Below are 17,697 nucleotides of genomic sequence, written 5' to 3' on the forward strand. Positions count from 1 at the left end.
GCACAGAAGGGTGATAGTTCATGCATCTCAGTGGGCTCCCACTGGACGACTGTTTTATGGTCTCTGCTGTCTGGTACTCTGGGACTAACTAGGTCATGCATTCCCAAGCTGGCTTCTTCTGCCTTCCTATTGTTTCTATAAACTTTTCATAATGTTCCAATAAATTCTCTTTGGTTTAAATTGCCAGTAAATGTACAACTGAAGAATCCTAGTAGTTGTTAACTTAACTGAGGATAAAAATACCTACCCCTTAACGAAGTTATTGAATGAGCTATTTATAATACATGCAAAGGACTTAGCACACTTACTGGCAGGTGTTCTGATAAATGTTCCAATGCATATCAGCTACTGTTATCAAGGGTCTTTAAGATTTCATAGTTTAATTCTGAGAGAAACTTATTTCTCTAATTTCTAAGTTCTTAGAAAAAAACCTGCTAACCACTGAATATACTTCTTATGGAATTTGGCAATGGATTAGATGTGTAGTCATTATGAGAGTAAGTCTTTGAGAGAGGTTCTAACATTAAAGATGATGTAGAACAAGGAAACCAGTTTGGGGAAAAAATGGGGCTGGTTTTATATATGTTAACTATTCAATAAAACTACATTGAGAAAAAAAACACTGTTAACTAAAAATGGACTGAAGCGGGTTTGGACCATGGGTGATAGAACTTAATATGTTGATTTGGGACACAAAAAGGAGTAACATGACATCTGGAATAAGGAACTAGGATGATTCTTCTAAGGTTGGAGAGCAAAGTGGATATCCACAGGGATTTGTTCTTTATAAATAGAAGCCAATTCTGGCTGACTTATACAAAGAGACGATTTACAGGAGGGCTACTGAAGTAATTCATTAGGATAAAAAGGGTCACTTCCGGTATCTAGAAACTACTCAACTATGTTATTCAATCACTACTGCTAGAATAAATGCATTTCAACAACTTTTTCCCACTCTTGGGTCTTCCACTCAAGTTTGATGGTCCAGGATAGGAGTCTGACTGACACAGTTTGAGTCACCTGCCTACAATTCACTAATGGAGGGGCAAGTCACCAGAACTTACAGTCCCATTAAGATTGCATACACTGGAGAATGGGAAACACAACTGTATAAATGAAAAATGGGTAACAGTTGGGAAGAGAATATATATGCTATCAAGAAAGAGAGTAAAGAGGTCTCCAACTTAGGCAGACGAGCAGGATGGTCTAATATCAGGGTTGCCAAAGCAAAGGGTTCAAAGTGTCAAATGTTGCTTAAAGGGTGAGGATAGTAAGGCAGAAAAGCCTTTAAGACAATTTATTGAACTTTGGAGAATACAATTTTGGTTGAATAGTGAACCAGTGAATGTAAAAGCCAGGTTAGAAAAGGAAAGTGATGATGATTGGTCCAGCTTTTAGTAAAAGTTCATAAAGTGCTTCTTCCTCCATGGCACTTCATCTAGATCGAGCAACCCAGGCAGGCTTGAAAGCACAGCTAAGTCTTTTAAATGTTTTGCCTCCATTTTCGTTAAATATTGGGTGAGCTAGTTGTGTGCCAGGGATACTGTTCTAGCACTAAAGATACAACATGAAAGGTCCCTGCTTCCATGGGGCTTACACTCCAGTGGGAGAGTTGGATAACAGGGTGATATATAATGCCTTCAGACAGTGATAACTGCACTGAAAAATATTAGGGTATTGAGATAGTGATGAGAGGTCAACATTGTGTAGGATGGTCAGAGAAGGCCTTTTTAAGGAGGTAAAATCTGAGCTAAACCTGAAAGACAAGGAGTGAGCCACATGAAAACCCAGAAAAGCTGGTATAAAGGTCATAAAGCAAGAATGAACTTGTATTTGAAGAACAAACTTCAATGTGACTGAAGCATAGGAAGAAAGGAATGAATGGTATCCTATAAGCATGAAAAGGAAAGCAAAATCAGATCGTGGAGCATCTCACTTAAGAGCTTGGTTTTATTCTAAGTGCAACAGGAAATCATTGGAGCATTGTAAGTAGGGAAGTAACATCAACTGATATAACTTTTTGATGTAAGACCCTTCTGACTGCTATTATAGAAAACAGATTATATGGGAGGTGAGTGAAAGTAGGTTGACTAATTGGGAGGTTGTCGCTGTAGTTCATGAAAAAACTGGTGTGTATCATACTAAGGGAAGTAAGTTAGATACTGTATGATTTCACTTATATGTGAAACCAAAAAAGCAAAACAAACTAATAAAAAAGAAATAGACTAATAAATTCTGACAACAGGCTGCCGGTTACCATAAGGGACGGTGGCAGGGGGATAGGTAAAGTAAGTGAAGGGGATAAGGAGGTACAAACTTCAAATTACAGAATAGTTACAGGAATGAAAGTAGAGCATAAAGAACATAGAAATATTGTAGTATCTTGGAATAATGAAAGGTGGTAACTGTACCTACTGTGTTAAGACTTTACTAATGTATACAATTTTTGAATCACCAAGTTGTGGATCTGAAACCAATATAGTACATCAACTATATTTCAATTTAAAAAATTGAAAAAGAAATCAAGTGTCTTCAATTTTTGGTTGGAATGAAACTGGATGAATAATAGTACATACTGAAAGAGGGGATATACTTCTTTTGGGAGGTGACTTCAGGAGTTATATGTGAAATATTACACATATTTAAGTGAAGGTGTCAGATGACGGTTATACCAATCTGGAGATAAAAAGATAGTCAGGACTGAATTACTTACATATTAGCACCCTCCTTTTCATCAGTGAGATCACCACTTATCTGCCATTTTCTAACCTAACCAACATCTTATCCATGAAAAATACTTGTTAAAAATAAATGAATCAAGAAACCCCAAAATTCATGAAGGAAAATGCATTAGCCATAACACTACTATATTCTGCTGTCTTCTAGAGAACTTGCCTTTAGAGTTTAGTTCATGTAAGATAGAATACATTAGCACTTTTCATAAAACTGACTTCTGATATATCACTTGGTGTCCTTTCCTCTGTCAAATTCAAGAATCAAGACTACAGCTAATAGCCAAATAAATTCCAGATGGGAGAGATTTAAACATCATACGTTAAGCATAAACATATACATTTTAAAGCATATATGGTCAATTAATATATGATAAAGGAGCCATGGATGTACAACGGGGAAATGACAGCCTCTTCAACAGCTGGTATTGGCAAAACTGGACAGCTACATGTAAGAGAATGAAACTGGATCATGTCTAACCCTGTACACAAAAGTAAACTCAAAATGGATCAAAGACCTGAATGTAAGTCATGAAACCATAAAACTCTTGGAAAAAAATAGAGGCAAAAATCTCTGGGACATAAACATGAGCGACTTCTTCATGAACATATCTCCCCAGGCAAGGGAAACAAGAGCAAAAATGAACAATTGGGACTATATTAAACTAAAAAGCTTCTGTACATCAAAGGATACCATCAGTAGAACAAAAAGACATCCTACAGTATGGGAGAATATATTCATAAATGACATATCTGATAAGGGGTTCACATCCAAATTATATAAAGAGCTCATGCATCTCAACAAAGAGCAAATCAGCCAATTAAAAAATGGGCAGAGCAGCTGAACAGACAGTTCTCCAAAGAAGAAATTCAGATGATCAACAGGCACATGAAAAGATGCTCCACATCCCTAATCATCAGAGAAATGCAAATTAAACCGCAATGAGATATCACCTCACACCAGAAAGGATGGCCAACATCCACAAGACAAACAACAACAAATGCTGGCGAGGATGTGGAGAAAGGGGAACCCTCCTGCACTGCTGGTGGGAATGTAAACTAGTTCAACCTTTGTGGAAAGCAGTATGGAGGTTCCTCAAAAAACTAAAAATAGAAATACCATTTGACCCAGGAATTCCACTCCCAGAATTTACCCTAATGCAGTAGCGCAGTTTGAAAAAGACATATGCACCCCTACGGTAATCACAGCACTATTTCCAATAGCCAAGAAATGGAAACAACCTAAGTGTCCATCAGTAGATGAATGGATAAAGAAGATATGGTACATATACACAATGGAATATTATTCAGCCATAAGAAAATAAATCCTACCATTTGCAACAACATGGATGGAGCTGGAGGGTATTATGCTCAGTGACATAGGCCAGGCGGAGAAACACAAGTATCAAATGATTTCACTCATCTGTGGAGTATAAGAACAAAGCAAAAACTGAAGGCACAAAACAGCAACAGACTCACAGAACCCAAGAATGGACTAACAGTTACCAAAGGGAAAGGGACTGAGGAGGATGGATGGGAAGGGAGGGATAAGGGGGAAAAAGGGGTATTATGATTAGCACACATAATGTAGTTGGGGGGGGGGCGCACGGGGAAGGCAGTATAGCACAGAGAAAACAAGTGGTGATTCTATAGCATCTTACTATGCTGATGGACAGAGACTGTAATGGGTTATGTGGTGGGGACTTGATAATAGGGGGAGTCTAGTAACCATAATGTTGCTCATGTAATTGTACATTAATAATACCAAAATAAAAAAATTTTTCTCTAAGAAATGATAGAATCATCACAGTTGGAACGTCTAAATAGGATCAACACTCAGAAACAAAAGTGAAAAATTCACTATATAAAAAATCAAACTTCTATGAGGCAAAAACTAAGACAAACTGGGGAAAATATCTGCCATATCAGGAAAGCCTAATACATTACTTTCTTCATATGTAAAAAACTTCTGCAGGTTAACAAAAGATCAACCACCCAATTGAAAAATATGAACAGCCAGGTCATAGAAAGGGACAGAGTAACTTAAAAGCAGATGAAAAGATGTCCAATCTCACTTATAAAAAGAGAAAGGAAGAAAATGTGTTAGCACATTACAACATGTCATTTTTATAAACTTATCAAATTGGTAAATAAGATAAAATACTGTGTTGTCAAGGGTGTGGAGAGGCAACCACAACTACTCGCAAACATTGCTGGTGGAGGTATAAAGTGGTAGTTTATCTTGATGACAATCTGGACAACATCTATTGAAATTTTAAATGCATATACACTCTCACCAATTCCTTATATCATCATAAAATTTTTGATTAACCTAAACATCCATCAATAAAAAATGATTAAATAATAGTATATTTGTACAAAGAAGTACACACAAGAATTTTTTAACTGAGAAAAGTCTGATGTACCCATACAAAAATAACGTACAGATTCAGCTGTTGAAATTTTCAATTAAGATATGGGGGCTGAAGAAGCAATATATTTTAGATACATGTATTAGTTCTGAAAAGTCACACAAGAAACTGGTAGTGATGCTTGTCTCCTAAAAATAAAACGAGTGACAAATGAACAGGGAAGGAAAAAAGTCTTACTTTTCATTGAATTTAAAATCTCATGCAGATATTACTCATTTTTGAAAAGTAATTAATTAAAAAAGCAAAGAGCAGAAAAATTTTTCTTCTATTGAAGAACTGGTATACTTCCTATCATTAGACCAAAAGAATTATATAAACAATTACTTTTCACTTTGCCCTGGTTTATGGTTTAATACAAATTCTCTTTACTTCGCTACTTTGTTTGTCTTTTATCTGTGATAATTTTTTATTTTGAAAGTAGGTAGGACATAACTTCTGAGATCTCAAGCTCTTCTGAGGGAACGCTACTTTTTATATTCTCATAAAATAAGCTACATATATAATTATCACAGTAGTGATGTGTTTAAAAAGTCACATCTTACTTAATGAGAATCAAATGATAGTTGAAGCACAGAAAAGTCAGTGTCACTGGGGAACTAAATCTAAAAATAGACAAAGAAGTATATCGTGGTCAAAAATACATAAAATCCTGTCAACATGTTTTATGCCAAAATCAGGTCTGAGGGAGCAAAATGTTCTGTAAATTTTAACAGTAACAGTAAATTTAGGCACTGACGTTAACTAAAAATACATATTATGAACAGCCAGCCTCCCTTCCTCAACTCAATGTTTTTGTTTTTAAGCAGTAGAACATTTCAGCCTTATATCTCAAAACTGAAATGTAATGAATTGGAATGAAAACTATTATTATTAATTTTGAAGATAAAAATGTAAATTTCACTTTCCCGTGTTTCCAGTATTGCTCAAAGCGTGTATTTAATTATGCCTCTACAAAAGCAGAAACCACACTTTCAAACAATGAATATAGCAAACATTTAGTCCTATCTTGGTTTAAATAAGGGAAAGGAATGAGAAAATGAAGTGCCAAAATTGACATGGCTTATTAGTGTCTCAGCTAGAATTAGAAAGCAGGTCTTCTGACCCTAGTCTTATGTTCTTACTATCACATTATGGTACTTTCTACTACATCATAATGGATGGATGGATAGATGGAAGGAACTGAAATTTTATCACTGCTAACTAGTTGTAAATATTTTAGTAAGAATATTATTTAAAAGAAAAATAAAATACAGCAATTACAGGGAAAATAAAAATAGCTGACAGAAGAAATAAAAATAAATCTATTAGGGTTAAATTTTTAGTAGGAACAGTTTGAACATATGCCAAATACAAATCAACTGTCCCAAATTGGATAAACAATAAGTCAATATAAGTTTCAGGAAACAAAAAGTTACTCATATAAATTTATAAGCTATTAAAAAAACAGTATTAGAAACAACCCAAATGTCCACCAAGAGATGAATGAATAAACAAGATGTAGTATTTACATACAATGGAATGTTATTCAGCCATAAAAAGGACTGAAGTTCTTACACATGCTACAACATGAATGAACCCTGAAAACATGACAAGTGAAACTAAACAGGCACAAAGAAAAATAATGCATGAGTCCACCTACATGAAATACATATATGCAATAGGCAAATTCATAGAAGCAGTAAGTGGATTAGAAATAACTGGGAACTGGGAATAGGAGAAAATTGGGAGTTACAGCTTAATGGGTATAGAGTTTGTCTGGGTGATGAAAAGTTTTAAGAATGGTGGTGATGGTTACACAATGTGAATGTAATCAATGCCATTGAACTGTACATTTAAAAATGGTTAAAATGGCAAATTTGTTATTTTATGAATTTTTATCACAATTCCAAAAAGCACCAAATTAAAATAAAAAACACCGTATTTATTTCATAATAATAAAAAGTGTCCAGAAATACCATCTTATGCATGACCAAAGAATATCTGGCCATTTAAAAAACATAAGTTATTTTAAATCTTATTTGAAATATTTACTCAGTGAACAAGCAATTGTTAAATCTGCATGTAATTTGCCTTTAGATCAATGGATGATGGAGGGAACAAAAGCAAACGGACCAGGCTCGTTTAGAGAGTTGCTAGAAGGATCAAATTAAGTAATAGTGTTTAATAAAAATCCTAATGTAATGTTTTTAAGTCATATATCCCCAAAATTCAAGCAAAGAGTCATTATACTCTGTGAAAAAATACAATTTAAAAAAGGGGTAAAATGTTTGTAAAAAAAGAGTTCATTTAAAAAAGTTATCTGCATGTTTGAAAAATTACACTTATGCCTTAGATATTGGTGGGATAATCTCTAAGGTTTCCTCTAATAGAAGTCTATAGTATTTGCATTTAAAACATTAAGCCTAAAAATAAACCAAAACAAAACTCAAATCCTCAGGTCATCTGGGCTTTAATCTATCTTTGTTGGGGGAGCACTGTGCTTTTTCCTCAGTCCTTGTCCCCACCACAACAAAGAACTGAAGAGTAGAGACACAGTAGTGAAGCCGAGCATAAGTTTTATTTAAAGCTACTTAAAAAGAGAAAAAGTACAGGTCACCTCAGCAAGGAGAGGTGCCCTGAAAGTTTGGAGAAAGTTTAAGATGAAAAGGTTACAGACTTGGAAAGTGTGGGCAACCTCAGAGACAGGAGTACCCTGAAACGTTGGCGGTTCCCCCTTTTAAGGATTCTTCAGGAATGTGACTAAGGGCTTGGGGTGCAGACCTGGTAAGTGGTCTTTGAATACTTAGAATTAACACAAGGAACTTCCTGCTCCGATTTCTCCCGTGTCTTGGTCTGGGAGCATATCAAACAAGACTACCTGCCCAGCCCCCAAGGTGGGCTGATTTATTCTGTTTCCTAAAGAGTAAATTAAGAATCTTACTTCTCAACTTCCTGGGTATTAAAATGCAATCTTTTAAGATGGAATGCTTCCTGCCTTTTACTATGTTGTTCACAGCTGGGCCTGCATGCTAAATTAGTTGCCTTGGTTGCAAACTACTTGATTACCACTGAAGGAGAGAAAAAACAGCATATAGGTAAAGTTAAATAATAAGCTGGGCCTGCATGATAAACGCAATAAAGACATGGGCTATGCTGAGGTACCCTCCTTTATCTGGGGAATATTAAAATATTCCAGGCCAAGTTGCTCCAGTCTTTTTGGGCTTTAACTGATTAACTCTGGGCTTTCTTGGCCTTATTGTATCCCCTCCCACCCCACTCATATCTTTTCCTGCCTAATACCTTTACTATGTTTTATACCTTTAATTACCAATTTGGAATCAAACTTATTTTCCAAGTGCATAAATGTGGAAAGAGCTTTTCAAAGCAGAGCAAATTTTGAATCACTAGGTTTGTTTACTCTTTCCAGAATGAGTAGTTTTCCAAGTAACCTATATTAATGGCCTGTGTTGTACTAACTGGCCTGGGCATTGTAAAACATGGAAATGACATAAAAAGAATTGTGGAAATATGTTTTTAAAAACATATTTATGTGTATAAATGGATTCCCAAAAGGGATAATCACAACAATGCCATGAAAAAGAGTTAACAGACATCTTCTGGATTTACCACTTTCTAACCATAAGATGAAAAATGGATGCAATCACCAACTGGCCAGGTAGTTAAAGCTTTCAAAAAGCTAAAGAACTATCCTTTCTTTTCTCTCAGTTTCATAAATAGGAATGATCATCAATGAAAACAGATGATCTATTCTGTTCCAGTGCTTTTCAAACTTTAATATTCATACGCATCACCAAGGATCATTCTTGAATCGTGTTGCCATGTGATTTGAAGGGCCGAATAAAGATTCTCTAAAACTGTTTACAACCTAATCCTGGAATTTGTGAATACTAATTTACATGCGAAAAGGGACTTTGCCGATGTGATTAAGGTACTTGATAGGGAGATTAACCTGTACTATTGGCCTGGGCCCTAAATGTAGTCACGTGTCCTTATAAAAGAGAAGCAGGAGGTCACAGTGAGGCGGCAGTGGAAATAGAGAGAGCGACTGCAAGATGCTACCCTGCTGTCTTTGAAGATGGGCTGTGGTCCAAGGACGCAGGTGGCCTCTTAAACGAAGAAAAGACAAGGAAATGGATATCCCCCTAGTCCCTACAGAAGGAGTACAGGACGGCTGACTCCTTTAGCCCTGTGAAACCCATTTCGGCCCGTCTCCAGAACTGTAAGATAATAAATTCATCCTCTTTTAACTCACTAAGTCTGTGGTGATTTATTATAGCAGCATAGGAAATTAATATAAATCAGAATTTCCACTTTAAAAGGAAATTACATGCTTCTTAAAAGCACTGTTTATAAGACCAAAAATAAAATAAAACTCCAAATATAAAAATCATGCATAACCATTCAATACGACCACAGAAAAATTTAACTGTGTTGCACATGAGGCTGTATTGGGGTCTTTCAAAAGCAGGCAATGTAATTTTTAAAAATGCTGTTTTCTTTAGTGCTAAAGACTTGTTTCCCCAAAATTCATATATTGAAGCCCTCCCTTATCTCTAATGTGACTAATATAATTTGAAAAACAAAATTTTTTAATTTGGAGATGGGGCTTTTAGGTTAATTGTTAAATGAGGTTGTAAGGGTGGAGTCCTAATCTGATAGGATCGGAGGCCTTATAAGAAGATGCAGAGAAAGATCTCTCCACGCACATTCACTGAGGAAGGCCTGGTAAGCACAGAGAGAAGGCACCTGTCTGCAAGCAAGGAAAAAAGCCCTCACCGGAACCAGACCAACCTGGCACACTGACGTCAGACGTCTAACTTCTAATACTGTGAGAAAATCTGTGTTAAGTCAACGGGATTTTGTAACTGCACACCAAGCAGACTAAGATGTAAGTGTATATTGTAACCGGAAAAATATTTTTTCAGCAATAGCAATAACTTTGAAAAACTGTATGTAAATTTTATTTACAGTTGAAAACAGTAAGAAATACACTGGGCTTTGTCTATATTTAATGTCTTAAGAGTTCTTCAACATACAGTGTTACAATGCTTTATAAAGTGAGATCCTACAGTATCTGATGCCTGATAATACTGAAGGTTTTATCACTTATAACCCGCTCACCCTCTGGATTTTATTATTTGAGCAGGTAGAATATAAAATGATGGGTTGACTGTTTTATAATGACTGCATTTATAATAAAAATATACACCAAAGGCAGGATGACTTGAATCAGCTGTCATACTCTAGTCATCTGAAATTAGTCTTATATAATTAGGCTGATTTGCATATCAATATGCCTGATTTGCCTGGGACAGTCCTGGTCTATGTCCACTGTCTTCGTGTAATTATTAGCAGTGCCCACTCTCAAAAAATGTCCTGGCCAACTATGGTTATTCTATGTATAATTAATTATAGAATAATTATGTTTATAAATTTTTATGAATTTTGTGTTCAGTCTAGGACAGGAAAGACCGACTATCACTAAAATCTGGAAAATACGGTTACCATGGTATATAATATTATTAAGTAATTTTCTTCCTGAACTGAAGTGAATTTTGTGAATGGATTGAGTACTAAGATGAACCACATGCCAAAACATTCTTAAATGATTTTGAAATAACTCAAGAATCCAAAATTTTATTTTACTCAAGCAGAGTTAAGATTATTCAAAGGAAAATGTCAGTATACCCAGGACTCCAACGTCATTCCTTTAACATTATAAAATTACATAAAAAAACAAATGAATGGTTTAGATTTTAGGATTGGGGTCACTAAAATCAGATTGGTCATCTAAAATTTGTATCCTAACCATGAAAGTGAATATAATGATATGTCCATTGGTGTTGGCTTTTCTTGTAATAATAAAAATGGGTCATTTTAAAGAATTATCAAAGTTATATATAAAGAAGAGAACACAATAGGAGTGTGAAAAAATCTTTTTTCCTAGGAAACTCTAGGCAATTAGCAAAGAAAGGATGAAAAAACGGTCTGAATGATAAATTCAGACTGGCCACAGAAGAGCAGTTTCCACATCTGCAAAACAAACTGTCAATATCATCTCTACTGAATGTTACCAAAAATGAACACAGGGCAAGAAATAATTGTATAATACTCGTGTAGAAAAACTCTTCAGAGAAGCATATTCATTAAGTATTTTTCCCACTCACTTCATATGTTCCTGATTCCTTCATGCCATAATATGTGTTTTTATTTTAAAGTAACAAGTCTACTACTTGTATAAGTCGCATCTCACAGCATCAATGCATATATACACTTTGAGCCTAATCTTTGGATTTCTGTTCTTCCTCTAAGTTTCTTGACCGTTTCGGGGAATTCGGTGAACCTTCTGTTTGCAATGAACACATGGTAGCAACAGCATCTCTAAATCCCTGAGGCTGGAAGATGAAAAATATACAAATATTGCTTGAAGGACACCTAAAATAATTATTGGTCTTGCAAATATTTTAAAGTAATTAATAAGATAACTACTTTATTCTTAGGACAGAAGTTATCAACCACTGTGAGTGAAGAGGATAAACATCATGGGTAAGTTAAGAAGCCGGGGCTGTACTACAGTATTTTAAAGCTAGAGTATATTATGTATGTTTATTTATACATACACATACACACACAAAGAAATAACATTGAATTGCAAAGATATCCTCTAAAAGACAATCTTAACAATCTTTATGTTGGCTCTCTTGGAAAGGTGAAAGGAAGTAACATGTACTAACTACTTAGGTGTTTATATAAATTTATTTTCACAATTAAATATTCTAAAATAAAGTTTTTGCAATTAGGATATTTTAAAAGTACCTGGCTAGTGCAGAGCCAAAATGGTAACTGTTTCAGAATCTCTTTCTATTTCTGCTTTTACCCTTAAAAAAATGAGATGTCAAGAATATATTTGGCTCAACACTATTGGTAAATACGCATATTTCAGCCAAAATGTGTTCTATGATGTAAAATCACAGGAACATTAACTTCTTAAAGTGGAATATACTTGGTGGCTATGATAGATCTATAATATCTACAGACCAAAGTGAGTAACACTGGTATTTTTTCTTGGAAAATCTTTTAACAACTTTCACTTTAAAAATCTATAATATCCTAACATTACATATGGCAAGGAACACACTAGTCTACAAGTATTTCCTCTGTTCTTCAGAATAAATTTCAGTCCAATTTGTGGCTAGAATATTCTGTATACATACTATTTTGGGCATAATGTTCTAAGCATCAAAAGCTGTCCTCAAATATGTTTGCTGCCTACAGAAGTTATCAGAAGCAATTTATAAAAGCTCTCTTCAGATAATTACTGCCCACCAACACGAAAATCCCACTCTAATCAAATAATACTGACTGTGATTTGAAACAGAATTGTAGATTCCTTCTGGCTTGGTGATTTGTACAATTTTGCCAACCTGCTTAGAGAAAAAGAATAAATATACACAAACACATGATCTTAACTAATTAATTAGTTCAGGTGAATGGTTTCATAATACAAACTTATAGCTTTTTACTGTAATTCAGTTATTTTGTTCTCTAAGGACACAGAAAGCAAAGAAACAAAAAATATTCTCCACAAACAGCAGCTATATGTATATATAAAATAATTGTCGTACATTTATATAAGTGAAATTTTAAAGGAACCTAAAAATCTAATGACTGATTCAAATAAATTATTTTATTCATGACAAGACACATTTATGGTTCAGAAAATAAGGTGGGAGAAAATATTTAATGAAATAGCCAAGTATTAATAATGCAAAATGCAAAATGATCCCACATTTACATATATATATATATGCAGAAAAATTACTTGAAGACTATAATAAAATCAAACCTGCTATTACAAGATAAAGGGGGCTTTTTATTTATATTTTTCACACCTTCCACAATAATAGTGTATTCTTTTGTTGTTGTAAGTATCAAAACAATTTCTTGAGATACAAAGGAGGAATACATACTCATATTATGCTAATACAAATAAGCTAGGGAAGACACATTCTTTCAAAATGATTATGTCCAGGAAAATCACTGTCATATAACAGAACAAAGTCAGTTTAGGTGTGATTTCATTTAGTACTCTATAAAGTAAGTAACATAAAACTGCAAGCCAAAAGTTTCTGAGAAATAAAATTCTAAGCTTTATTATGTTCAAATAGTGTAACAGCAACAAATAAAAGCAAAAACTTTTAAAGTGTCTTTTAAATTTACTTTAAAATTATTTAACCTACTCACAATAGCCAAAAGGTAGAAACAACCCAACTGTCTGACAAATGAAAAAACCAAATGTGCTATAATGGAGTTTTATTCAGTCTCAAAGAGGAAAGAAATTCTGACAAATGCTATAGTGAACCTTACGGACATTAGGCTAAGTGCAATAAAGCCAGCCATATAGGGCAAATATGGTATGATTACATTTACATGAGGTAAGGGTAGCCACACAGAGACAGAAGGTAGAATGATTAACAGAGGATGGGGGAAGAGAGAAGGAAGTTACTGTTAAGTGGGTATGGAGTTTCAGTTTTGGAAGATGAAAAATTTCTGGAGATGGATAGTGGTGATCATGGTACAATAATAAGAATGGACTTCATGCCCCTGAACTGTACACTTAAAATGGTGAATTTTATCATGTATACCTTACCACAATTTTGAAAAGCTGATATAACTGCACAAAATACAGATTCCAACTTAGAGAAAAATCAAAGGTCATTCATTTACATATAAATAATGTTCATTTGTTTTCAAAGACAATTCAAAAAGGACATCTTGGTTTATGATATTACTCTCTTATGGTTGATATTCTATCTTTAATGCAAAATAACAGAAGAGGCACAGTATATTTTAACCCACCTGAATAAGAAATCACATTTTGATTCAATAAAATAACAATTAGCTAACTTTCTGAAAAGTCACTATCTAAATCATCTCTCATCACCATATGTCCAAAAATGTACCAGGGCTTCTGACTTTTCTGGGAAAATTATTAAAAACTAAATAAGCTTCTTAATGTTTACTAAGAATCCTAAAGTCAAGTGGACATTAAGTATTCAGGTTGAAAATCCTCTTCAAGATCTTAGTTAAAAATACAACTTTCTATTTCATGTCTACATCTGAAGAGACCTTTCTGACAATAAACTAAACCGAAGAATCACTTGGCTCATGGCCCCAGCTGAGAAGCTTAACATATGGCTGAACTACACAGTTTGGGTCAGGAAGAAATAAGGCAGAAGCACAATTTGTGCTCTTAAGCTGAGCACACATATGAAACACTGTGTGGGGGTGTTGATATATTACTCTACTCTACCACCAGATCTTCTTGGCAAAGAGTAGTGAACAGTTGTGCCCTTATACTACCATGAATATGCAAACTAGAGTAAAACCAGCACAATATAGAGGACAGAGACAAAAGTATTTCTTTTCGATAACTGTTGGAAAGACATTCCATTGTCAGTCAAAAGGTAAAAATCAGGTGTTTCTGGTGAAGGATGGGGTCTAGAACACGAGATGGGAGAGCAAAGTTCAATTCTCAATTTGAATTTGACTAGTTGAAGTTTTTAGTTTTCTGCTCAAACTGGAAGTGTTCATTTTAATAACTATTTACACCCCAGGGGGAATTTCTATTTCCATCATTTCAAGATAAACTAAATTTTAAAACATATACACGATTCCATGCAACTTTAATGACCTAAAGATAGCTGGTTTCAAACAACGAACGATGTTTTCATCTTGTCAAACAAGGTCATCTTATTCTCATTATAATAATAAAGTATGGATATTACTTACCATATACCCACTGCGTGGAATAGAAACAGTTTGGGGAAAAGGATTTTACCTTAAAAGGAGGATAAGAGCTATACCTTCAGACTTGCTGGCAATCAATACAACACTATAATTATATTCTTGAAATAGCTATTATAGGAGAAAAAAGATGAAGTCTCTCATAGAATCAGCTGTAAATGTGGAGACTACTACCTACTTCACAGAGTTATTGGGAAAACAAGATATATAATCTCATATACATATACACAGTGCTTAGCACAATAAAAGAAAGTTAATAAATAATAAATGGTAGCTATTATTAACTACTAATCTTTCTGGGCCTTTGTCTTCTGACTGTTAACCATAATAGGTACAGATTCTTCAGAGTAATTAAAGGGATTATATGAAATGCTATATATAAACGGCCCAGGTAAATATCTATACAAGCAAGCACTCACTACAGTGATATGGTGTATCGGAAAACTTTTATAGCACAGCAGGTTTCCCCTACATCTATCTAGTCAATGTCAGTGTTCTACACGATTCTCTTATTTCTTGGAAAGGATAGTAGGAAGCTGAAATCTTACAATGGTTAACTCTTAAAAATTAAGCATGATTTTCTGATCTCATGAGTATCTAACCAATGCTGACATCCAGAATTTGACAAAAAAGGCAAACTTCTCCTTTTCAGTGACTAAAAAGATGGATCATCTTGCTAAGTTCTTATTTTTAAAAAAAGTTTTTACACGTACTCTCTTACTGTGTATTTAATAATAGGGTATAATAGTGGAAGACTACTAGTGTATACTAGCTCAAGAGGAATCCCTAAGAACATTTAAATAGTGAGCTGCACCTTACAGAAAACCTAATCTGGAAAAGTATAAGCAGTATGTTCAAAAGATTTTCGTCTAGAGAACTACTGCCAAATCTTTACAGTGGGGTGTTTTGCCGAGAAAGAACTCCTTTGGAGAATCCAGTTTCCAATGATTTATTTACAGAACTGGAGGGATAAGAATCAATCGAAAGCAGTACATACTATGAAAAGTTACCTGAGGTCTTTGGAAATGCCATCATGAGTTAGTTGCATAAGATGTAATTAAGTGTAATTGGTTGTTATGAGCTCAGAGTCTGTAAAACCTAACTCGTGCAGGCATATTTTTCAGCTCGTAGAAGAACAAAGAAATGGAAATAAAGAATAAACAATAGCACTACCCATACCCAATACGCATTTTTCCATGTTTGCCCACATGCTGTCTCAATTTCTGCCTTTTATTGGAGCATTTCCAAAGCAAGATCTCTGGGTTCTACCAATTAATCTTTCAAAGCAGAGAGGCTGGCATAAATCTGACATTTCTAGAAGTGTAGAATTAAAGACTCCACAGCTTTCAATTGCCTATTTTAAAGAAAATGAAAGCTGGTTTGTTCACTTGCTCAGCAGCTTTAAAAACAGACAAAGGTTTCATGTTGCCACAGTTTTATTTTAAAGAACAATACTTGTGAAATGCAGGTAACTGGGTAACAAAAGTAGGACAGGGAAATATAAAAGAAAACAAAAATAGACACAATTTCATACAATAAATGAGAAAAGCCACCCTATTTTCCACATAAATCAGTCCTAACTCTAACTCAAAAGTTGCCTTTGTCCTGATTTTTTAATTCTTTCAATCCCTTCCAGAAACACAGAGTACCCACCTCCTTCTGCATGGCTAATGGCTAATAAAAAGTATTTGATTTCAAGAGCTTTAGAAGGTAGCATTCCTTGGCCACCTACTCTTATCAGGTGTACCCCATCATTTAAATATTCCAAAGAATTTCCTATGTTGCTAAATATGCAGTATAACAACATGCTTCCACGTTTGCTCTAGGTGATAAAGGGCAAGGCAATAAAAGCTTTAATTTATTTAGTCCATGGGGCACTGCAGATCTCATCCACTGGACTGGATCTAAGAAACTGGTAAGTTCAGTGTAATTAACTGAAGACTCAGCATTATCAACTTGTTTTTTATACTGACCTTTGCTTTTGGTCCCAATGAAAGATTAGCCGTATGGTAGCAGCATGTCCCCAGCTTTCTCCTGAGGGAAAAAGAACATAATGGTATACTGCCTTACTGAGTAGGTTACATGCGTCTCAGAATGCCTCAAATATAGTTTGACTTTACCCGATTTAACATAACGAGAGTATACTTGGTTTCAAAAAACCTGGTACATGTTACTTCTGAGATTAACAGATTTTTACCTATCTATGGAAATACTACAGATCATTATCCTCCATTTACTTTTAGAAAACTACATACAGTTTTACTCAACATATTTGTCAATCTTCTACACCATCAGGCCCACTAAACATATTCCTGAACACCAGAAGAAAAACAAAAACTCTGACAGAGTATTCTTCAAGATTTTAGTAGAAATAAATCTTGAAGCATTGTGTTCTAACAAAATCTTGACTGAAGTTAGAAAGTCATAGATGTACTTACTGTAGTGTGGTTTGTATTTAAATGGATTCACCCTTCCTCTTACCTAACACTGCAAGCTTTCTGAGGACAAGAGTCATCTAATGAATATCTACACACTCATTACTTGAAGCAATAGCTGCTCAGTAAATATCTGTTAAATAACCGAAAGGAAGAGTCGGTATCTAAGGGTACTGCGCTTGATGCTAAGATTTATAAGACAGATATAGTCTTATAAATCTAAGCTAAATAACGCTAAGATCAGTAAGATAGACACAGTCTTGCCTTCCATGGAGCTTATGGCACTCAACA

General features: G+C 34.6%; 1 protein-coding gene and 1 pseudogene across 10 annotated transcripts in view; one reads left to right on the plus strand and one right to left on the minus strand.

Moving 5' to 3' along the window:
• Window positions 1-17,697, plus strand: part of LOC140849100 (DNA ligase 3-like) — an 854,661-nt pseudogene that overhangs the window by 96,231 nt on the left and 740,733 nt on the right.
• Window positions 1-17,697, minus strand: part of LOC140849101 (DNA repair protein RAD51 homolog 3) — a 76,209-nt gene that overhangs the window by 28,854 nt on the left and 29,658 nt on the right. For 4 of the 10 annotated variants that reach the window (XR_012130661.1, XM_073235366.1, XM_073235367.1 and 1 more), the window contains exon 7: window positions 16,945-17,005. Coding sequence is in view for 9 of the 10 variants with exons in the window: in XM_073235366.1 (XP_073091467.1) it covers window positions 16,945-17,005 (61 nt within the window). In the remaining variant the exon portion in view is untranslated. Of the gene's footprint in view, window positions 1-10,785; window positions 11,560-12,527; window positions 12,592-13,290; window positions 14,666-15,904; window positions 16,326-16,382; window positions 16,444-16,944; window positions 17,006-17,697 lie in introns of those variants that run through there. The other 6 variants (XM_073235365.1, XM_073235361.1, XM_073235362.1 and 3 more) reach the window with 5 other exon arrangements.

This window comes from Manis javanica, chromosome 4 (genome assembly GCF_040802235.1).
Source record: "Manis javanica isolate MJ-LG chromosome 4, MJ_LKY, whole genome shotgun sequence".
Classification (NCBI taxonomy): domain Eukaryota; kingdom Metazoa; phylum Chordata; class Mammalia; order Pholidota; family Manidae; genus Manis; species Manis javanica.